General features: G+C 44.3%; 1 protein-coding gene across 13 annotated transcripts in view; it reads right to left on the bottom strand.

The window, feature by feature from the left end:
• The window catches only part of Atxn7l1 (ataxin 7 like 1), a 235,667-nt gene extending 211,401 nt beyond the window's left edge, over positions 1-24,266 (bottom strand). For 7 of the 13 annotated variants that reach the window (XR_013435218.1, XR_013435217.1, XM_040291664.2 and 4 more), the window contains exons 1-2: positions 24,043-24,265; positions 23,467-23,535 (exon numbers count right to left, since the gene is read on the bottom strand). Coding sequence is in view for 8 of the 13 variants with exons in the window: in XM_040291664.2 (XP_040147598.1) it covers positions 23,467-23,535; positions 24,043-24,223 (250 nt within the window). In the remaining 5 variants the exon portion in view is untranslated. Of the gene's footprint in view, positions 1-23,466; positions 23,536-24,042 lie in introns of all 13 variants that reach the window. The other 6 variants (XR_013435221.1, XM_078040232.1, XM_040291666.2 and 3 more) reach the window with 3 other exon arrangements.
• Between the last annotated feature and the right edge of the window lie 61 nt (positions 24,267-24,327).

Raw genomic sequence — 24,327 nt, forward strand, 5'->3', positions numbered from 1 at the left:
CACAGAGTTGCCATATGATCCAGCGTTTACACTCCCAGGTAGATACCCAAGAGAACTGAAAATATATGTTCACATGAAAACCTGTACAAATGTCCACAGCACAATTCACAATAGCTCAAAGGTGGAAATAACTCAAAGGACCACCAACTGATGAATGGATAAGCAGAAGGCGGTATATGCTATGATGGGATACTTATTATTCAGCCATAAAAAGGTATGAAGTACTGATACTTATGACAACACAGACAAGCCTTGGAAACATTATACGAGTGAAAGGAACCACATGTAAAAGGCCACATACTGTATGAGTCTATTTATATGAAATGTGCAGAAACGGGCAATCCCTAGAGACAGAAAATAGGTTAGTGGTTGCCAGGGCCTGGGGGGAGGACAGAATGGTGAGAAACTGCTAGTGGGTACGTGGTTTCTTTTTGGAGTAATAAAAATGCTCTAAACTTAGACAGTGGTGTTGGTTGCACAACTTTGGGAAGATACCCCAAACCCACGTTTGTATGCTTTAAAGGGGTGAATGTTATGGTATATGAATTATGTCTCAATAAAGCTATTATTAACAAACACACAAGTATCACAGGAGTATCTTGGGAGGCAAGGGCATCTTTGGAGACTGCTTAGCTCATGCTCTCCACTTGCTCCTCATCTTAATGGGTAAGATAATTGGGAGCTGGCCACTAGATCAAGGATTGCATGTATCTGTGTTTTGCCTTCTGATTCTGAAGTTTGGGAGAGAGACCCCATTTCTGGTATCCCTTGGGATTCTCTATAGCAGAACAGTCCAAGAGGACCTCTAGGACCAGAAAGAAGCCGGCTAATTGGAAATCAGGGACAGGGTAACTTTCCTAGAGCCAGTCCACAGGTCTGGATGTGACTTGTAAAATCAATGTTTATCCCAAGAATGAGAGTCAGCTTGGTACAATGGAAAGCACGCAGGCGGGAGAGATGGAAAGATCCAGGATCCAATCTTGGTTCAGCCACTGATGAGCTATGTATTCTTAAGTGAGCTACTTAATTTTTGTCTGCACCCCCAGTTTGCTCAGCTGTTAGCAGGGTGACAGGGTTGAATGGCTCATATATGTGAAGTTCCTGGTAGAAAATAGTTGTTCAATAAATGGTAGCTTTTGTTACTGCTACTGTCTTATCTGCATAATTATTAATACTACTGGCGCTTGCTGGCATTTGGTAACACCTGTCATGTGGTTTGGAAATTATCTGGGAATTTCTATTTTCCTAGGTACTTTGGTCCTTTTGCCAACATCAGATGGTCAGAAAATTTTAGAGTGTTAAGATTTCCTAAAAAGTGGGCTAGGGGTGTTTTAGTGATTTTGAGAGTGCAAATTAAAATAAAGTTAGCATTTGAAAACCTATTAAATCATCAAACATTTGAAAATCTTTGGTGAGGTATTGGCCAGAGTTCAGGAAACAGCCACTCTCCTATACTTCTGATGGTGGTATTAATTGGAACAATATTTCTAGAGGGCAATTTAGCAATGAATATCAAAAACCTCAAAAAGAGCATACTCCTGGACTTGGCATTCCACTTCTAAAAAATTATACTCTAGAGTTAATCATGGATGTGTGCAAAAATTTGCCTACAAGGACATTCATTTGATTGCAATATTATTTTTAATTATGAAAACCAAGCCAATCAATATATCTAATGACAGGGAGTTAAATAAATTAAATAAATTATGAAACCTATATACGATAGAATGCTTAATAACTTGGGAAGGTACTCACTATAGCAAAATGACACAAGATGATCCCATTTTAAAAATTACATATAATATATATATTAAAGGTATTTTAAATAGCTGGCCCTTGTTAAATCTATGTAAAGGGTCTCATAGGCTAGTTTTTCTTTTCTTCTTTTGTGGATGTAAACGTTCTACAGTGCTTTTGTGTCTCTTTTGTACTTAGAAAAAAAATTTAAATAAATTTATTCATGGAAACCTAAACCTTCCCCAAATGGCAGCTCATTGTGTCCAGCCTAGAGCATGCTGCTCTTCTGCTTGAAGAACATATACTCTCCCAGCTCCAAGTCCCCTCCTCCTTCCAGGGCAGGGTATGTCCTTAGCTAGGTCCCTGCTTTCTGCTCCTTTCTGAGTCCTCCCCCTGTGCTGTGTGAGGACTCAGGCCCAGGCCTAGCTCTGGCTTGAATTATCACACACACCAGTGACCCCATGCTCTTTCCTCACCTCCAGCCCCCTATCTGCAGCCCCCACCACCTGATGCCTGCCCACCCCCAATCACCACACCATCATTACCCTCCTGTTGTCAGTTTTCTTTATAGTTCATCAGAAGGGACAAGCCACCACCACTGGCCCCTGAAAGAACCTGAGCAGTCTCAACAGGGCCTGGAAGTGTGATTCCACTTCTTTGCCAACACAGAGTGGGGGAGCAGGGGCAGGGACCTGGAAAGGAGAGGGTAGTAGCTCCATCAGATTCTTTCTGACAGACGTGAGACCTGCCAGCAATTTTTAAGGGTCAGGCTGGTTGTTTCCCAACGTCTCCTCTAAACACTGAAAACACCAAGGCTGGTGCTCTGCTGCGAGACGGGCTGGTCTGTGGGTTACACTGAGAGGCATCAAGTCACAGGAGGCAGCCTCTCTTCTGAGCCGGGGCCAGCTGTGGTTTCCCACAATTTGAGAGGCGTGGCCATAGCTTGCAGGGTGTCAGGCCTCCTCCTCCTGCAAGGGCTGTATATAGACATTCCTCCTAAGCAAACTGAACACACATGAGTTGTCATGGGCCTTGAGATGGCTCGGGCTCCCTGAGGACGTTCAGGGCCCTGGATGACAAAGGGTCCTCTGAAGTCTGGGCCACTTCCTTCCCTCCTGCTTCCCATCTGGATTTACAAGGAGATCAAGCACCAGCCGCTCCCTCCTCCTCCCTCTGAACTCTTTAAACACAGTCCGCCTGATGGTGAAGTTCATACACATACACCTTCACATTCCGTGCCTACACCAAGGGCTTTCTATGTTTGGTAAAATTCATGCTTTATCTTAAAAATTAATGCTGATTTTGCTTTATCCTCCATTTTTCACCCTAATGTATTTTATTAATTCTTTCTTCTTCTTCTTCTTCTTTTTTTTTTTTTGGTAGTGCTGGGAATTGAACCCAGGGCTTCATGCACATGCTAGGCAAGTGCTCTACCATTCAGCTATAACCCCAGCCCTTTAAAATTTTAAATTTTCTAAAATTTATTTATTTATTTTTGAGACAGTCTCACTAACTTGCTGGTGTCAAATTTTTGATCCTCTTGCCTCGGCCTCTAGAGTAGCTGGGATGACAGGTGCGCACCACGGCATATCCAGCTATATTTTACTAATTCTAAACTGCAACCTCACACACACACATATTGACATCTTTAAAATCAGGATGAGTCTTACAATGGACAGTGGCTGTCGTTTAAACAGCAGTGTTTTTTTTTCTCCATGTCTCATAAAACAACAATGTATCTTACAATGAAGAGAAACTCAGAGTTGATAAAATATGACATCATGATGTTCTGAAAGAAGTGCCGGGTTTGTACCCACCTCACCCCCTGCTTAGGGCCTTGGTTTAACAACCATCTAGATGGTGTTTCCTAAGGAAATGTCACATCCTCTGGCATCCAGATCATGGTCCTCACACAGGCATTGTGCCCACAAGAAAGGAAGAGGAAAAAAAAAAAAAAAGAAAGAGAGGATGAGGAGGAGACCTCCTTTCGAACAGTGTCCCCCAGGCTTCCCTTCTGAGGCACGTTCAATGTCAGTGAAAGGAAGTGTTTACTGAGCATTTACTATGACCATGCATGGAGCCAAGGTCGGTATGTCCACATTGTTTAATCTTCCCACTGACCCTATGAGGTACCTGTGATTATCATTTTACAGATGGGAAGAATGAGGCGTTGAGGGGTAATGTGAATTTCCCCTGCACCGTCCCTGGCAGATCTCTGCAGATGCTCTCACGTGGAGGCTTGGTGTGTAGGATAAGCTGGAAGAAGACAAGATTGAGACCAGCCCAGAGAGGATGGGGTCAACATCAAAAGAAGTGGAAGCTGGTCTCCACCCCTGGCACCACTTTGACTCTTTCCTGTTGCCCTCCTCCTGATAACCCATATCCTCACTCAGAAGCTTCCAAACTTAACTCCTCCAACCCTCCCTCCCTGTGCTCTCAAATTCTGGCTCAGTTTTTGCTCAGCCCTCAGCTGAAGCGCAACCCAGCAGCTTCCCTGCAAAAACCACTGGACTTCAGATCTCCCCGCTCTGCTAGGCAATAACAATAACCGCCATTTCTTGACCATCATTGGTGTGACAGCTGATGAGCAAGCTGAGGCACAGAGAGGTGAGGGAGCTTGTCCAAAGTCACACAGCCAGCAGGCAACATGTTAGGCACTTAGAAATGATCCAGTAAACAGTTCCTTTTGCAGATCTGACCGAAAAGCCTGTATGTCACAGGCATAAGACGTAAAAAGGACTTTTCCATCTAGTGTACTAAATTATCTGCCTTTCTCTGTTGGTCCTGCCTCCACGTAAAAAGCCTAAATGACAAGCATGTCAGTGGAATTTCAAGTGGTTCTCTCCGCCTCCCATCCCAAACCTGGGAAGACTCTCCATTAAAGGAGATTTACAAGTATCAGAAACCCTCACACCAGCATTCAACTTGGAAATCTGCACACACATTCCTTGCTGGTCTCCATCCACTTCCCATGTGACTCACACTCATTACATCTATGCACATGGACGTCTCCCCTAAAAACTGTGAATTTCTTTAAACACCTTTCCTTGAAGGAGTGAGGGAGTCACACACCCTTGAGGAGCCCAGGCAGAGAAAAAACCACAGACCCTCTGCCCAGAAAAAGCGTGCACACGAGAAACACAGCCTCACACTTCCACTAATCTCTGCACAGCTGCAGGTTTTCCCAGACAGCAAGTCCTGAGTCTCCAGGCTGCGTCCCTCCCATTCCTAATAGGGGCTCTGCACTCAGTAAGGGCTGAATAATCTTATTAAGGAAAACATGGCACCGTCTCTTCTTCCTGTTCTTTCCTTCACCAACCTTGGTCAGAAAGGACACTGCCGGTCCCTCTATCATCACACTTTCTGTGAGTTGTTTCTCTGATTCTCCCTTCTAAGGTTTTTTTTTTTTTATCAACCTCCCTTGGTCTTGGGAAGTTCTACCACTTTCCTCTTCTGGGCCTTGAACCCCTGCCACCCACACCCCATCCCCAGGGGTCTGCCCCTGCCGTACTCCTCTCCCCCCAGGAACTTTGCTGGCTCTTGGTAACATCCTTCTGACAGACGGCTGACCTGCGGCAAGGACCTCAGCATCCTACCCCTCACCTCACAGAGGAGGATCACAGGCCATGGCGGTCCTGCTTTCTGGTGCAGGGAGACCCAATCCCAGGAATCTTTACCCAGTTAGTTCAGCCTTCCTAACCCTCCTTTTCCCCAGAAAGCAAAAGCATCAGTGACCACGTGCAATCCTGGCCTCTTGTATTTGCAGCTCTGCCTGGGCTCCTCTGGCTAATAAAGCTCCTTTGTGCAAGTTAGAAAAGGCATCCACTCTGGTCTGATGCAGCCCACAAGGCAAGTGGCAAGTGACAGGTTGACTTGATTTGGCTGGGCACACGGCCTCATGGCCCTTCATACAGCTTTGACAGAGGGAGGCATGTACCTGAGCTGTGTTTCCAGAGGACTGAGGAGTCATCCCAGACAAACCAATTCTCTTCTCACCTCCATCTGAGTCCCTGAACATGGGCCATACCTGTGCTCACAGCAGCATTATTCATAGTAGCAAAAAAAAAAAAAAAAAAAAATCCATTGACAGAGAAGTGAATACGTACAGTATTATCATATATTCATGTAATAGAATTGTATTCAACCTTAAAAGTGAAGACAATTGTGACACATGCTACAGCATAGAAGAACTTTGAAAACATCATGCCAAGTGAAATAAGTCAGACACAAAAGGAGAACTACTATATGATTTCTTCTATGTGAGGTGCCTAGAATAGGCCGATTCACAGAGACAGAAAGCAGAATTGAGGTTTCCAGGCTGGGCGGGGTGGGTGGGGAGAGATGGATAACTATTGTTAACGGATGCTGAACTTCCAGTTGGGAATTGGCAGAAGTTCTGGAGATGGACAGAGGTGACAGCTGCAGCTCATGGAGAATGTATTTAGTGCCACTGCCACTGTATTGTAGTAAACATTAAAATGTTAAATGCTAAGTTTAATGTTATATATACTTGAAAGTTGAAAAGCTAAGTGTGGCCGGGTATAGTGGCCCATGCCTGCGGCTTGGGAGGTTGAGGCAGGAGCATCGCAAGTTCAAAGCCAGCCTCAGCAACTGAGCAAGGTACTTAGCAACTCAGTGAGACCTTGTCTCTAAATAAAATATAAACAAAGGGCTGGGGATGGGGCTCAGTGGTTAAGTGCTCTGGGTTCAACCCCTGGTCCCAAAAAAAGAGCTAAGTATCCTTTACATTATGGCTTAAAAAGAAAGCACCTTTTCCTCCATGGAAAGACATGAGGACGTAAGGATTTACTCTGCTTCCCACAAGAGCTCGTTACACCAAGAATATTATCTTGGGACTTAATTCCCCCCATGCCAGCATCTCCATAGGGCCTAACACCTTTGAACACATGGCAATTTGGAAGTCCACTGGACTAAAGGTGCCCCATAAATATAAACATTGCCTTCTTCCTGCCAGTTCCCTCCACCCACAGCCCCCATCTCCACACGCTGCCAGATTCTCCTATGAGGCTGCAGCAGCCGGGCCCATTCTTGGTAGGCATAAACTGCCATCCTGTTATAAATCCTTTCCCACAAAGCGCTGGAGACTGGTCCTCTTCGTGTGCCAAGAAGTCTTTTTCTGACCATCTGTAATCCATTCAAAGGCAACCGGCAGGAAATGGCGGCAAGGAAAACCCCAGCAAAACGCAACTGGTGGGACCACCTCTCCCCCAGCTCAGGGCAGCCACAGGAACCCGGCCTTTCTTAGGACACAGAACATCTGTGGGAGTTCTGGAAGCGGCTGGGCATCTGTCGGGAGGCTCAATGGGCTGGAGATGGATGCTCACGAAATTTGGTAAGAAAAGCAAGCTGTATTGGATTTTTAAATTAGCTCTGAAGAAAACTCATTTGAAAAGCCAAAATAAACCCCAGACCCCGAGAGAGGAAAAAGAAATACCATCATATCAAAACTAACCTCACAATCGCTGTCTTCTGATTTCTATGGGCAATTAGACCACAATTTCAAGTAGTTCAAATCGTTTTCTTATTGTGGCTCCCCCTTCAATCTGATAGTTGTCAGCTGCTTCTCCCTAATAGTGACAGCTTCATTTTTTTTGGCACTAAACGCTGAGGCCCTAATGGTAAGCCAAGGCCAGCCTACAGGCTCACGAGAGCCGATTGTTGACATTTTCAGGAATTTGGTGAGTCAGTTATTAAAATTATTAAAAGTGGGCTGGGGTGGTGGCTCAGTGGTAGAGAGCTTGCCTAGCACGCACGAGGCACTGGGTTCGAGATCCTCAGCACCACATGAAAATAAATAAATAAATAAAGGTATTATGTCCATCTACAACTCCAAAAATACTTTTTAAAGAGTCATATAAGCCTATAATTAAACATATTAAAAATAAATACTCAAAACACATTACTTCATATTTCTCTTGCAACAGTTTACTGTTATCTATGCTTTGAGCAGGGATTGGTCATTTTTTCTAGAAAGAAGCAGGCAGTAAATATTTTAGGCTTTGGAGTCCATACTGTCACTGTCTCAACCATGCTCTACCACTGCAGTGAAAAAGCAACCCTGGCCAATATGTAAATGAGTCATGTATTCCCATGCAACTGTATAAAAACAGGCTGCAGGCTAGATTTTGCCAGTGGGCCATGCGTTGCTGACTCTTGCTCTTGAAGTTATTTATATTAACTGTACCTGTATGGTAGAATTTGAATAATGATGTGCTTAATGAATGTCTCTACCCAACTCCGAGTTCACATGGAGCTTAAAATGCAATAGTGACCTTAGTCTGGGAGTGGTAGCCCACGCCTATAATCTCAGAGGCTGGGGAGGCTGAGGCAGGAGGATCGTGCCTTCAAAGCCAGCCTCAGCAAAAGTGAGGCACTCAGAAACTCAGTGAGATTTTGACTCCAAATAAAATACAAAATAAGGCTGGGGATGTGGCTCAGTGGTTGAGTACCCTGGAGTTCACAGTACCCCTCCCCCCAAAAAAGAAAATGCAATGATGACTTCATACCATGAAAACCACCAAATGCTACAAATCAAGGTTTTGATTATTTTTTTCCAGATTTGAAAAGGTGAGGGAGGAAATTTTAATCATTCAAATTAAACTTAAAAGTACATCATGTCCACAGCTATATTGTGAATAGTTTTTTTTTAAATGAAGATATGTTCTTCAGTCTACTTGAAAGTGAACAAAGTGAACAAAGAAGTCACTCAAGTCACCGACAATCAAGTGGAGTTCTACCCTTCACCTCTGATCTTTCACTTGCATCCTACTAACCACAGCAGCCAAAGCTCATGAGGAATCTACCTTATTTTTCAACTAAAATCTTAGGTTGGCCACAGGACACAAGAATTTAAACAAAACTCAACAAAAGCGTTTGGTGAGAAGCTATTGGTTATGTGGAATTTATGATAGCTTTAAATATTTCGCTATTTGTAAATTGTATGCAAAGCAGCATTTTTAAATTTATAATAAGCATATATATGAGCAAAACATTTTTTTGGAGAGCATATTGTTAAATATTTACTAGCACAACATGATTATAAAGGAAAAAATACTTACAAATCAATTGGGTAGCTAGATGTTAAATGTGTGTGTTTGAGAGAAAAGGAGAATAATTCTTCCCCAGAACCCTGAGCCGAAAAAAAATCAAAGGATATACAAATATGACTGTAAAAAGAAAAGGAGCCTGTTTCCTGAAAACCCTACTTCATCAAGAAGTGCGGTGGGCTAGGTGTCAAGTGAGTGTACAAGTGGAATAATCAGGAACTGCAACTCCTTGGCATTAACGGAATCTCACAGAACTCCTGTTTCCACAAGCAACCTCCTGGGGAACTCCCAGCCCTCCTGGACTTGGCTTATGCTCTTCCCTACAGAATCCCTGATGTCCATTCCCAGCCATCTTTGCCACTCCTGTGTGGACCAATCATTCCTTCACTCTTCAAACAACAACTTGTCTTCCACTACATACCTTTCCCAGTGCTCCAGGGAGAACCCAAACCAAACGGTCCCTGCCCTCAGGTCAAAGGTCTCGCTGACAGTAGACTGAAATCCCTTCTTCCTCTGGTCACCAGGACACTCAAGCTCCACTTCATTCTCTCTGCAGCACCAGAACTCCCAGCAAGCTGTGTGGCGAGTTCCAGGAGGGCAGCGGCCACAGCCGTCCCACTCACACCCCACACAGCGCCCAGCCGCGTGCCTTCCACATCCAGAGGGATCAGTCACTTTGTACTGAGTCAGCGCTGAGGGAGCACCACCCTAGCTTCATAACACACAGGGCAGTGCTCATCTTGGTCTGCAATTTCACTTCAGTGGTTCCTCTGACCCAGGCTAAATAGTAGGCTCTAGCTGGAAAGTAGGAGCCGGATTATTTTAAGTGTAATTATCTTTTTCCTTCCTCAAATTAAAATGAGGGTCCCTTGAGTGTGGGGGGTAAGTGTTCCTCTGTGTGTTTTGCCCCCTCCTTAGCTTCAGAATCATGGTGTTCAGCTCCTTCCTCTGAAAGTTGGTAATTAAAGGCAAAAGCTTTATTCTGCCTTTTAGAAGGAATTGAAAACAGTAGTTCATACCCCCTGATGGTGAGAAAGGGGTCTTTATAGAAGAATGTTGCCCAGTTAAGAGTAGTTTGGAAGAACAAAATTTGAAAGTGACCATCCCTAAAGAAATAACTGATTCAGACAAGAGTCATCAATGGGTGCCCAGAGGATTCCCTAACTTCCCACTGGGGAATAGGATATTCGTTTAGTGCCAAAGCATCACCTACAGAATGACATGCTAATTGCAGAAGGAAAACACATCTTTGTAATGGAATGAGGTGGCCACCACTTTCAAGTGGTGATCGATAACTAACAACAGGGCACCCTGACATCAAGTGCTCCTGATGAGATGTGTAATGAAGTACTCAAAATCACCTGGTATGTCCTCTTGCCAAAATGCTGGGCCCGAATCTAATTGAGATTTTAGCTGTAACTTCTTCTGTGAGGGGGAAACAGGGAGCAGACAAAACTAGGTAAACAACACCACAAGGAAGTGATCTGGCAGAACAGAATGTGGAACATTCTAACTGGCCATGTTGTATATATGTATATCGAGAAATCTATACATATATTCATATATCACATATGGGGTGGAGGTACTATTCTAGATTATAAGTGACTAGAGAGGCATAACAAATAAATGCAATGCGTGAATCCTGACAAAATCCTAGTTTGAAGAAAGCACCTATAAAATTTGGGGGGAGGGAGGAGGCAATAGGGAAACTGATATTGAAAGTGGATTTGATATTTGATACTATTAGGGAATTGCTGTTAATTTTCTAAGTGTGACCCTCGTATTATGGTTATAATTAGAAGAAATGTTTTTAATTGTAAGAAGTTGCAGACCATAATGTTTAGGGGTCAAGTGTCAAGCTGTCTGCAACGTATCAAAAAGTTCAGCAAACATACATAGGTATATTTATATAAGATGAAGCTTTGAAAACTTAAGTGACTAGCTCAAGGAAACAATCATGATGTGGCAAAATGCTAAATATTTAGAGATAAAGTGTCAACAACTTATTTTCAAATATATATATATATATTTTTTTAAGAAATATATGGCTATATACAAGTAGATGTGACCACGATATTATTATTTCAACTTTTTATGTGTGTGAAAAATGTTAACATTAACATTGAGTTGGAAGGGCTCCAAACACACAAGGGTGCAGGTGAGGACTGCCACTTAAAATTAAACAGGGGACTTCAGTATGCTCAAAGGTGTCTGTGACTCTGGGTCCCCATGATTGTTCTTATCTGCTGAATTTTCTCTGCAGACCTAGGAACCCACGGAGGATGCTGGGTTCATACCTAAGCTGAGCTGGGCTCTTTTGCAGTGTGGCTCCAAATATCCACCTGAATAGAACTTCAGGACCTTTCGGCGGTTAGAATTTCAACACCCTCAAAATAGCAGGTGGTGAATCAAAGAAACTTGTAGGCCATCTTCAGACTGTTTTTTAAGATGAAAATACAAAAGGGAGTCTTTTTTTTCCAGTGGGTACAGTTTCAGTTTGCAAGATGAAAGAGTTCTGGAGCTTGGTTACGCAAATGAACTATCCACTTAAAAATGGTTAAGATGGTAAATGTTATGCTATTTTAGCCAGTTTTCTTTTTCTTTTTTTTTTTAAAAGAAAAAGTATGAAAGCACAAGCAATATCAAGAAACATGCCTGAAAAATAAATTTGATACTTAGTCAAACTGCAGCACTCTGCTGGTTCAAAGATAACTCAGGAAACACAAAGGGAAGATAAGGTCCCTCCTCCCTGAAGACTCGAACGCAGTGATGAAGACAAGACACAGGTGGACTGTGGCGGCTCAAGGAACTGTAAGATTTAGAATGCAAAAGGCACAGTGGGGACAGCCTGCAGCGCAAGGTCCAAGAGCAGGTCCTCAGGTTGTGCGGCCTGAGAGGTGGGAAGGAATCCCTGGAGTATGGGCTGGGCCCTGCAGAACAAGGGACGTAGGGTGAAGGGAGAAGGCCCTGGAGGCAGAGGGCAGAAGGAGAGAGGGAAGGAACACGACCAGGCCATCTGTGGGGGACAGTCCACCTGCCAGGATGTGAAGGGATGAGGTGCTGAGACCTGAAGGGCTGCACTAACTATGGTTGAGCAGGAAGTGAAGGAGGATGTTCATTTACAGAACAAGCTAATAAATGTGACTTTCTGGGAGATTAATTTTGAAATGATGTGCAAGGAAGGCAGAGACAGGGAGACCAATGAAATGGCTTGCACACAAGCCCAGCCAGGCCAGGAGGCGGTGGCAGGCGAGGCCGGGAAGTGGAAGGGAGTGGAGAAGTACAAGAAACTGCCTTAAGATGGTAGAGGGCTTTCTCAAGAGAGTGGAGAAGGAAAAACACACAGGCTTTGCCCTGGCACTTGGGCTAGGGAGTGTGGGGTGCGGTGCGTACAGACACCCATGAGGATGTCTCCAGTACAGCCTTCAGAGAGGGCCGAGAGCTCTCTGTAAGGAGAGGTCAGGACTGGTGGCAGTCACCGCGGAATCGCCACAGAGGGAATGGCTAGGTGTGAGTAAGCCAGGTGTCCTCAGACAAGGGGACAGGGAGGACACGAGGAGCTGGCTGAACAGGCGGAGAAGTAGATGCCACTAAAACTTTCCTAAAGGAAACACAGTTTTCATAAAGATCTAAGGCCGTCTTCTGTTTAAAGAGATATCCAATAGCCCCATTTGGAAAGCGGAGAGCCCTCCATCTGCTTAAGCCTGATTATTTTACGTTGGGCTCGTCTTTGCCTTTTTAAGTCTTTTGTCTCATCCATGGAAAGTGGCAGCACTCAGTTGCATTCGAGTTCTCTGTGGGTCCCTCCCTGCTTCTGCAAAAGATGGAGGACACCGAGGTGTGCCATGGGGGAGGGGTGCCATGGGGGAGGGGGAAGGGAAGCTCATAAGGACAGAGCCTGAGTCTGGGAACACAGCTAATAGGGTTCTTGTTTGTGGGTCGGCCATATGGAACCAACTTTACCCAAAAGTGACCAGCGCCACTTTCCCAATGTCTCATTTTCTTCCTGTTAGTCTGGGGCAGGAAGAATCAAATCAGCAGCCAGCAGGCGTCACCTGAAACCCCACACAGAGGAAGTGACTAAGTAGGAGAGAGGAAGGATGAAGAGGGAACACATGTCAAAGAGTCCCCTAGTCTCTGAACATGAAGGGTGCGGGGAGGAAACACCAGCTTTTTGGGGACCAGCAAGGCCATCACATATAAAATGCTCAAGTGGCCTGGTTAATGAAGAGCAGGTGAAACCCAGAGTCACAGAGCTGATCACTGCCACATCTCCCCATCCTCGTGTGGGAGACACATTCTGTGTGTTTCTCAGCCACTCTAAAGAATTTTCTTTATCACTACCCCTCAGAGCCAGTGACAACTAGGGCATGCTGTGGCTGAAGAAGGCAAAGGACTTTCACACCCACTTAACAGGCATATCACCATCAAAAGGACACCTTGAACGTGGTGGGTATTGAAAAGCTATCTCCACTCCATCATCCAAAGGAGAGTGCACCCTTCATGAAAATACTAACAATCCTAACACCAAGAGGCAAACTGAACAGCAGCCTAGAAGATGTTCAAAAGGGGGAAAAAAGAGAGAAATCATCACTGTAGATAGATGTCCCTGGAGTTGCCTGGCAACCATCTTTGCTAACACCTTCTTCCAAAAAGGAACAGTTTGCATCAGCTCCTGTGATTTCCCTGAGGCCAGCACTCTGGCCACAGAGGCCCCAAAGCTGGGACCCTGGGATAAGAAAGCCTTTCATTGACAGGGCCACCCAGGGACCCCTCAGCTGGCCACGGACTCACACGGGAAAGACAGCTGCTCCATCTGCACTATTCTGCTTACAGGACATGCTCTCCCAAGCAGGGCTGGGCAAGCCAGGTGCTCAGGTGCAACATTTAAGGTTGCATGAGTGCCTCCTTAAGCATGTGTTTTAGGTGCCTGTTTGCTTCATCTTAGTCTGAATCTCACTTCCCAGGATGACAGACATTATATGGTACTGTGATTGGAGTGCAGCCTCTGGAATGACCCTGCCTCTGGGTTCAAATTCTGGCTCTGCTACTTTCCAGTTATATCGTCTTAAGTAAATCACTTCACGTCTCCGAGCTTCAGCTTCCTAATCTCTAAAATGGGGTTAAGTTTGGGATTTGTGTCACAGGGTGCTCGTAAGGGCCGAATGAGAAAACACACATTTAGCCTGTGCCTGGCACTAGCCAATGCCCAATGAATGGCAGCTAGGATTGTTATTTTTAAAAAAACACACACACTGTTCCCTGAGAACCCCTCGACCTTGGACCTATGCAAGCAGAATCTCTGCAAGCAAGCCTGGCATCTTTGCTATCCAAAAGCTTCCCCTGGGATTCAGGGTGGGCAGGGTTGACAGCCACTTCTCCAATCAGCGAGCAAATTTCAACATTACCACAGTCCCTGGAGCAGCCAGTTTGAAATGTGAATCCCTGGTTCCTGTGCTTCACTCTGTCAGTAGTTCTGGGTCAGCATGACCGCAACCTAGGGGCTGGGATTCCAAGTGCCTAGGGGATACCCTGGGGTCCCAGAATGAATACACTTTGTAAGACAGTTTCACTCTTGGGAAAAAAAAAATACAGGGACCCAGGCTCAACTCCTTTTGCTTTTGTTCCTGGGATCCTTATAGAACCATGGACGTAAAAGATAAAAGATGCCTAGTGACCCTGGGCACACTCCTGGAGCAGCTGGGACACAGTCTGTCCCTCGGAAAGTGACAGCTCTGGTATAGCAAAGAAGATCCAAGTGCCTCATAAAAAATAACAATTATCATAACAAAAGCTTATATTATTGAGTGCCTACTGTATGCCAGAAGTAACTCATTTATTTTTACAACTCGGAGAGAGACTGTCATCCCTATTCTGAAAATAAGGAAATTAAGGCTGAATTTAAGACACAGCCAGGAAGTGGCAGAGTCAAGATTTAAATATTGCTTCATGAATCTCTCCATTCTGCAATGCCGATGAACTCTCTGTGTGTGTGTGTAGTAAAATACACATAACATTTACCATCTTCGCCCTTTTTAAGTGCTCAGTTCTGTGGTGTCCAGAATGCTGTCCAGCTGTCTCTAGCATCCATCTCCACAACTTTTTCAGCCTCTTTAACTGAAAGTGTGTCCACTAAATATTAACTCCCCATCTCCCTCCCCACCCCAGCCCTGGCATCTGCCATTCTACTCTCTCTGAATGTGACTCTTCTAGGAACCTCATTTACGTGGACTCAGGCAGTATCTGTCCTTTTGCAGCCAGCACACTTAAAAAAAAAAAAAAAAAAAAAGAGCTGGATATCACCCTGATCTGACATGATCAAACTGGGAACAGGGTCTCAACTGCTGAGCATACCCTGCAATGCTGGACTGACCTGGTCAGAGCCACCACACTGGATGTCCTGTCTCCCCACCCCAGCTCAGGTGTGGGGGTGTGTTGGTGTATTGCAGCAGGTCACACTGCTCCTGGCTGAGGGTGTCCTTGCACTTAATGTTCGCAGATTCACAACTGGCTTCACAGAAGCGGGGAGACTGATAACTGCTTCTGTTGTTCAAAGAGCCCACCATTGACTCATTTTTATCTTCCCCATTACAAGTGACCTGATGCCACTTCATCCTGTCCTGAGGAGACTGGATGAACTGTTTTATCTGGTTTCCTTTTTCTCCTTAAGCAACCTGTCCCTTAAAATCAACAAGTAGAATTGTGTTATGAAACCACAAGGATAAAGCATCTCCATAAAAACAAATGCTTTGTCCACAGCGGGATTCCAGCTTTACCTACGGGCCACTGGGTGAGCCAGGTCTGGCCTCTGAATGTGTAGGATCCCAGGGCTTAGCCTCAGACGGCTCAAAGGAAGGATCTTCCAGAACTCTCATCATGAGCTCAAATGCCTTGGGGTCCAAATGCAGGTCCCTTTGGCAGAAGTGGCCAGTCTGAGTCCTGCCACAGAAGACAGAAAGAGAAAGCCAGCCAAACAGCACTAGCTGGGAGCCCGACATGGGCAGAACACTGTGCTGAGTTTTAGAAGACAGGCACAGAAATCGGTTCTTGCCATTCTGTTTCTACAGTATTTGGAAAAAAAAATCCAACCCACTGGCTAACACTCTCCCAATCCAATCTATGTTTGATTACTGTCGTTACTGAATGATCATTGTTCCCAGATGTGAACGCTGGGCCTCTTCAGGGGGTGGAGTCCTTGGATAGGATGCATTTGACTAGGATGGGGTCTCCCTGTGTCGGCTAGTACCATTTTGTGTCCACTTCAGGACACCACAAATGAAACAAAACGTCATAAGTGAAAGGTTACTCAGAGGACATAAATGCAAGCTACACAGAAAAGCACGCAGAAATGAATCTGCTTCTCTTCTCTAAATCAGTTCTGCAGCAGAAACAACAGGCTCCTGAGAGGCATGGCTGAAGAGTCAGCGAGGCCCCCCCAGTCCTAAATAATACCGTACACCATGTGGCACAAACCAGAGGCCCTCTGAAGCAGACCTTCTTCCCTGTCCTTCCTATTTTCCAGTCCTTAACATGGAAGTCTTGAAGCCAGCTGCTTGCTCTCAGCCATGTGCATCCCCATTTCAGACATATCCCCTGGGTAATCAAACTGCAGAGGATGCCAGTGGTTCTTCCAGCCTGACTTTCAATATAAACTGAAATCTTTAATTCTTCACCATGGTGCTTCTGACATCAGGCACCGGCAGATAATAAATGCCATCATTATCAGAATTGGCGCTTTGGGGTCTCCTCTCCCCACAGTGAGAGAGGGTTGGGCCACCCAGAATGAGAACTTGCATCTCCCCACGGTCGCCACTGACTACAGAGGGCACCAAAGCTTTGGAGCAGTGGTCTTGGAAACCTTTGGAGGAGAGTTCCTGGAGGCCCTTTGGAACCTCCCAAGTGTAGCCCAGCCCCAGTTACAGGACAGGCACAGTCCACAGTGCTGAGCAGTTGCTGAGGCTGACTTATAGACAACTTATCTAGGCTGTAAAACCGAGACATGCCGTTAGTGGAATATTCCTTTATTTTTCTCTATTTTCCAGCTTCACCAGTGATTCTCTACCAGGGTGAGACTAGAGGACATTTGGCAGTATCTGTTGTAGATGTTTTTGGTTGTCCAAACTTGGAGGGGAGGAAGGAGTCACTACTGGAACCTAGTGGGTAGAAGATGCAGCTCAACACCCTACAATACACAGGATAGTCCCCTTCCAAAAAGAAGTCATTGATTTGAAATGTCAGTAGTGCCACTATTCTGTTATCTTCACTCTAACAACAGACTTTTTAGTTTCTAGAACATTCTGTATTCTCTTGCACTTTGAGCCTCCACACACATTGTTTCCTCTAACTCCACCCCGCCCCACACATGGGTACCTTCCATTCCTCTTCCAGCCTTTCACTTAAATAAAACAAAATTTCTCCAGGGAGGGCTTTATTGAGTCCCTAACCTAAACTGGGTCCTCTTGCCATGCTCTTCAACAGCACCCCAAGTTTCCCTCTCAGAGCACTGATCCCAGTCACCATGACTTTTTAAAACTCTGCTTTTGCTGTTAGGAGGGAAGCTCCCTGAGGGCAGGATGTACCTTCCACTGCTGTGTCCCATGCCTAGCACAGTGAGCTCTCTCCCATTGGGCCAGCTCACTCCACACAGGAAGAAGCCAAGAAGACAATATAGAGTGTATTTAAAATTTAGCCAGACACCCAGAGGCTTAGTACATGCAGGCACCAAAAAGAGAATGTGGCAACTCCTTATGAACCAACCTGGACAGCTCTCTAAGATGAATGGAAATGGCAGGATACTAGACAGTCCTTACAGCTTTCCATCATTCATGTAGGAACAAAACAAAATTATACACGTATTTACTCAAATGCACACAATACTTTTAGGAGAATACACTAGCTAATGGGGTCAGGGTAAAGAGACTTACTTCCCACAGTAACTCTACCCCTTTGAATTTTATAATGTGAACACTACTTTTTTAAATGAAGCTCTAATGAATGTATGTAACAGTCTGTATCTGCAGAGGTAAAATTTTATTCTCAGAGAATGAATGACACATGCTGAGATCCTGGCACAGTCCAACTTGTATTGAAGGCAATGCTGTGTACCCAGAGTGCCCACCCTAACTTCCTGTTCTGAAAGGACCTAGAGCCACATTTTCTCCACATGGGAACACAGACACATGGAAATACTTGTGTGTATAAAGAGACTCATTTCAAAAGCTTTGTATTTTTTTCAAACTAGATGGTGGGGCTGTCCTTTCTCAGCTTTGCTTGCCCTCTGCTCCACCAGTTGGATGTGACCGTAAAGCTTATTCATTTGCCAAGCCCTTATTTTGGGCTCCTTTTCATCTTTCCTCCCTACCACCTTTAACTCTCCCCATCTCTCCTTTCCCTCCATCCCAAACCCAGAGCAAGAGAAGAGAGATGATAATGACATGCTAAAGTGGACAAATGTTGACACCCAAGCAAAAGGGGAGGAAGGAAGGCTCAATGCAGGATGAAGGTGAAACTAATGGTGGAAATGAGGTGGATCTGTGTCATCCCTGTCTTCCCATCTCTTGTTAACACAGATACAGAATTGTCTGTATAATGATAAAGGGAAGCTGGATGCAGCTTCCCATAAGTCTCCACAGCTCGCCCCTGGCTTTCCCTGGCTCAGGGAACACTTCCATCTTACCAGGTCAGCTGCTACTTTTCCTCCAATTTGCTCCCATCTAGCCATAACTACAGGATCCTAAACCTGAACAGAACATGTTCCCATGTTCCCTGCTCCCTCCTGTACTCCAGCCCAATTCCACCAGCCTCTCAGGAGAACAGCAAACTTACAGTCACAGTAAGATCTTACGGGTCCAGCAGCACAGTTTTCAATTGGAAGCATGGCACTAGTTTAATTGCATCAACCCAAAACATGTGGGAACACTAAAATGCAGACAAATGCCCAGAGTCACAAGCGTGGGCTTCCAAAACACCCAAACAAAGATCTACTGAGGTCATACTTTTCTCAGTGATAAAACAACTTATACTCATTAAAAAAAAAAAAAAAAGAAAAAAATATTTAAACCTCTCCATCCTTGGTGAGGGCGCGGGGGGGGGGGGGGGAACTACGTAAACTCTTAAGTCATAAACCTTAAAATGCCTATTTTTTTTTTTAGCTCTTGATAAAACTTATCAATGACTGCTTATCAGTGGTACTCCATTAAAAATGTTGATATTGCTCTATAAATGAAGTCTCTTTTGTCTTCATCACAGATTAGTTAAAAACCTAAGTTAATTAGAATAATAATTTTCTAGAACTAGCTTCATTAATAAATGGTGACAATCATAATAATAAAAAGGATAAAAGCAAACATTCATTAAGCACATCCTATGTGTTAAGCCCTTTCATATCATCTCAATCCTCAAAACAACCCTGTTTTTATCTCATTTTGTAGCTGAAGACACTTAAGAGCCTGCTCCTTATTTATGAATTGGCTCCCTCCCCACCTCCATCCCCGCACCCAGTATTGGGGAGTGAACTCTACCACTGAGATATATTCCAAGCCCTTTTTGTTTTGGGGGGCAGGATCTCACTAAGTTGCCCAGGTTGCCCTCAAACTTTTGATCGTCCTGCCTGGGCTTTCCTCAAACTGGCACTCTTAAAAGAAAAAAAATTGGTATTTCTTAACTTAAGAAGGAACTGGCAATCTTAAAAGAAAAAATAAAAGTTCAGGTAAAGCAGTTAGAAATTGGGAACATCTTTCTAAATCACCGAGGGCTTTTTTTCCCAATTAGCTTGGGGGGTGGGGGAAGTCCTCAGGTAAATCCACCAAGTGGAGGAGAGAAACTTATTTTAAAAGGTCAGCATAGAAGAATGGCCTTCCTTGGAATGTTCTATCATAAACACAGTCCATGGGGTACATTAGACTAATGAGGTTTCTGGGACCCCTGCTCCTAGGAAAGCTGACGGCGGCTTGATTGATCTAAGCTGCCTGAGGCCAAGGCCCTGCTCACCAGGGGAGACACATTCCACTGGGTTTTGGACTCAAACCCTCACTTTTTTTAGAGCACTGAAGGCCACAGACCATTCACAACTATGTGCAGTAGACTATGTCTGTGTATGAGATGCAGTAATTTTTGCCACCAAGAAGTAAAAAAACTGAGAAAATATACCCAATTATTCTTTATACTTCTGAAGGAGTTTCAGGTATTTAAAATGGGAGGGCTTATTTTATCTACTTTCTTTTAAAGTTTACTTAGAAACAGCTTGTCTGCTATAATCGCATCTCAAAGGCAGGTACATTCAATGGAGAAGCTCAGGTTCCGAGGTCTCAGAGGAACCGTGGAGGACATTTAGTCCCACCCTCTTACTTTACAGAGGAGAGAATAAGCCCAGAGAAGGAAATGTTCCCTTGGGCATATATCAGAACTCAGGAAGCTAACTCTGAGTGTTCTCTTTTTCTCTCTCCTTCTCTCTTACCTCCCAGGCTGCTCTGGAGAGAACCCTGTATAAGCACATCCAAGTATGGAATTAGTGACAACTTCTGCACCCAGGTGATGACCTGGCAAGGTTCAAACATGTGCAGAATTCCGCTTGACCATAATTTTAGCTAACTTTGGATGAAATAATAACTTTGATGTGAAGACTTTATTATTGAGATTTCAAAGCATTCTGTTAACATTTCCTATCCGATAAAGGTGGGGAATTGAAACAAAGGAAGGTTAAAGGGACATGGGATGGGAAAGGAACTATATTACAATAACCACGTTATTTGAAAAGTCTGCAAATGCTTGCTACGTCTTCCAAAACTGTGGCCAGACAGGCAGAAAGCAAAATGATTCTTATTTCACATTTCCAGCCTAACTTCCCTTCCTGAGCTTACATATTAAAAAAAAAAAAATCACATCACACCATTGTTCACGGCAACATTATTCATAATAGCCAAAAGGTGGAAACAACCCAAATGTCTATCAACAGATGAGTGGATTTAAAAAAAATGTAGTATATATACAATGGAAACAGTCTGAAAAAGGAATGAAGTACTGATACTTACTACAACACAGATGAACCTTGAAAATACTATGCTAAGTGAAAGAAGCAGACACAAGAGGGCAATTATTGTATGCTTTCACTTACATGAGGTCTCTAGAATGGGCAACTTCATAGAGATAGAAAGTAGAAAGCAGATACCAGGATTAAGGGGAAGGGGAAAATAGGAAATTATTGTTTAATGGGTACAGAATTTCTGGTTAAGATGGTGAAAAACTTACAAAATGGATAGTGGTGCTCATTGTACAACCCTATGCACGTACTCACTGACACTGAACTGGATACTCAGAAATAGTTGAAATGGTACATTTTGTTATATATATTTTATCCTAAAAATCATATCCCTTTGTTTCTCAGTTGTAATTCCTAAACTTTATTGTATTCATTAATTGCCATTAAAGCCCAAATGTCTTCTCAAGACCTGCTGGCTGCCAATAGCATCATGGTCAATCTATGTGTTTATGCATGGACAGAGTCACAGACTGGCCATTTTGTGTCCTGCAGAGACCCATCCACAAACACGTGTCCAGTCCAAGAACTGCCATAGGATAACTGCAACAAGTTGGTCCATGGCAAGTCATGCAGCCAGGGTTACTGGAGATCCAGGCCTCCAAACACCCTGACATAGAGTATCAGATCAACCCTTACATTCTTCATGGCAGTGGTGGTGGTGGGAGGGATATGTATTTAGTATATATATATATATATATATATATTTATCTACAAAGAAAACTGTGTGTATAGATCAGAAAGACTATCAGGAAATACTCACCCAAATCTGTCCATGAACAAAGAGATCAAGCCTGTGCATGGCTATTTTGGTAAAGTTAGCAATTGTATGTTGCACTGAACAGTGGGTGTCCATAATGTAAATGCATATAATTAGGAGTTAAGTCTTTGTACCTTTACAGGACAAAGGACCTAATAAGCAGGATATACCCTTTGTGACTTCTGAGGAAAGGAGAGCTTTTCATTTTTCCTTAAAAGAATCCATTTCTCATGAGGCAAAGAAATCTGAGAACAAGAGTCTTTTGAAATAGAAGTGGGGGGAAGGAGGGAAAAGAACATGAATTTTGTATATTATAGTCATCATCCATCACCCAGACCTGAGAAGTGCCAATCCTGTGCCATACCATGACCTCTACTCAACTTTAATTTAAAGGTTTTCACAACCTCATCATCTTTCGTGGAAACCTTGCCAGTGGTCTGATAACTCAGTCCTGTAAGCTTTTAAAGACTTCAAGAGTTTGCAAAGAAAACAATCTCTAGGGATTCTTTCCATTGGCAACACACATGGACATTTAGCACAAATAAGCTGCCACTTGTAAGAAGTCCACTTGACATCATTCCCTCGTGCATCCTAAACACACATGTCAAGATCACACTAAGATATTTAGAGGCAAACATCTTTAGAATAATGTTTTGTTCCCAAAGTGCTTAATTAGCAGAAACACTGCTAGAGAGCTGTCCTTGAATATGCATGCATTTTAACCTCCATGTTATTTTTTCTGAAGCACAAAATTTCCTCTCACTGGATGGTCAGGAAGTGATTGGGAACAGAAAACCAACTGTCTTGGGTGTCAATCTGCAAAATGAGTTCCATTTTTCTAAGCAGGTTTCAATTGCCTTTTAGGGTGATGTTCCCTTTCATGAATGGTACCATTTTGGAGTTTAACGGCCGTTTCTCCATTCATTTTGGATGAGAGATGCTCCTATGGCCTAGTTATGTCTGAACTTTTAAAACACCTTCCCCCACCAACCTCTTCTGCCCCTTTGCACGCCCACCACCATTATAGTCAATTATGTTTACAACACTTTAGTTAGCGCATTACAATTCACATGAATCCATCCACTTCTTCAGCAATGTTACCTTTGAAGTTGTTCCATTTGAAGCCCATAGGCCAGAGTTACACATGGTAGGCTTGCAAACCAGGATATGATTTATTTATGACAACCATGTGTGTTTGATGCCCAGCTCCAGCACACTTTACTTCGCTCACATGTCTCAGTCTGAGATGACCTATCTACTCATTGTGTTCCATTTCAGGTGCCATATTTCCATGCTGTGAAAACAGATGGGGGACCAACTTGGTGGGGAGTGCTGCCCATATAGATGCCCCTAACACTGGTCACTACGTAACAATCTATGATGGAACACAAAGTGGGCCAAATGTCACTTGCTGCAAAGGTTTACCATGTACAATGATTTTTCTGTGGAGAAGAGGTTACCGGAATGACTGACCATGTGGGGTTCATTAAAACTGTTGTGCATTTTACCCACAAGGAAGGCTGGAATGCTTGTGAAGGAAGCCCCACTTCTCATTTCAGGGATTTTGACCCCCCACCATTTGGCAATGATGCTCCAAAGGAGAATGGTAGATATGCATCAGAAGGTGCAAACGTGGACTTCAAGTGAAGTGCAGCAAACTTCTGCCTTCCACAGTCTCCCCCCCTGTGCCCCCCAGTTGTATTTATACTTTGAAAGAAGTTAAGATGAAGCAGTAGTCACCTGGGCGTGCTCAATTTTTGACAAGCCTTAGTCACTCTGTACCCAGCAGAACAATTCACATTATATTCCAAATCCTGTGAAGATTCTGCCACACATGCTAACACTAAAATGCCAGTAGCTCCACTTACCTTCTTTATTAAGCCTCATAACCTCCCTGCTTTTTCCACCCTCTTTTCCAGCCTCTTCTAAATCTACATCTGCAGATGAAAAAGAAAAGGAAAAAAGAAAATGAGGAAAAAAAAGGGGGGGAAAAAGCCAAAGTCAAGGGGGGAGGGAGAGTGTTTATTTGCAAACAGATCGATATAAATACTGTATATGAAAATCTTTCAAAAATTGACAATGCAACATTTTCTCCCAAGTCTGGGTTTCCATCTACCTGGCCCAGATAGGTACCAAAAAAACTATGCAAGCAGCAACAGAGTAGCCTTTTAAACAGATAACACCGTGGGGCTGCGAAAGCCCACCCCGCGGGCTGCCACGGGGAGCGGGGCACAGACAGACAGACAGACAGCCCTGGCAGCCGGGCCTCTCTCTGTGCACTGATGATCTGTCTCTGTGTGTATTTATTTAGAGAGAGAGGGAGAAGCATGGAGGACACCGGGGGCCACTCTCTCTCTCTCACACACACACTTTTTCCCAGTGGCTCTAGGTGAATGGAAAGGTTACAGGATAATAAAAGGAGGAGGAGGCGGTGGGGTTCTTACTGTCGGAGCAGTGTAATTTGGCGGCGTCGATCCAGGAGGACCAGGGTTTGCCCAGAAACGCCTCCGGACTGGGCACTTTGCGATCCAGTGTCGCCATTGCTCTTCCTTCTTGTTGCTTTTTCCCTGTTCCTTCGGCAGCAGCAGCCGAGAGACACGGGATTCGAGAACGCTCCGACGTCATCTTCGGAACGTTCCGACATTGAGTGTTCTGAAAGGGGGAGGGAGGGAGGGATGGGAGGAGGGAGGCGGAGGTGGAGGAGGAGAGAGGAGGAGGGGCGGGCGCTC

Source organism: Ictidomys tridecemlineatus, chromosome 2 (assembly GCF_052094955.1).
Source record: "Ictidomys tridecemlineatus isolate mIctTri1 chromosome 2, mIctTri1.hap1, whole genome shotgun sequence".
Lineage (NCBI taxonomy): Eukaryota > Metazoa > Chordata > Mammalia > Rodentia > Sciuridae > Ictidomys > Ictidomys tridecemlineatus.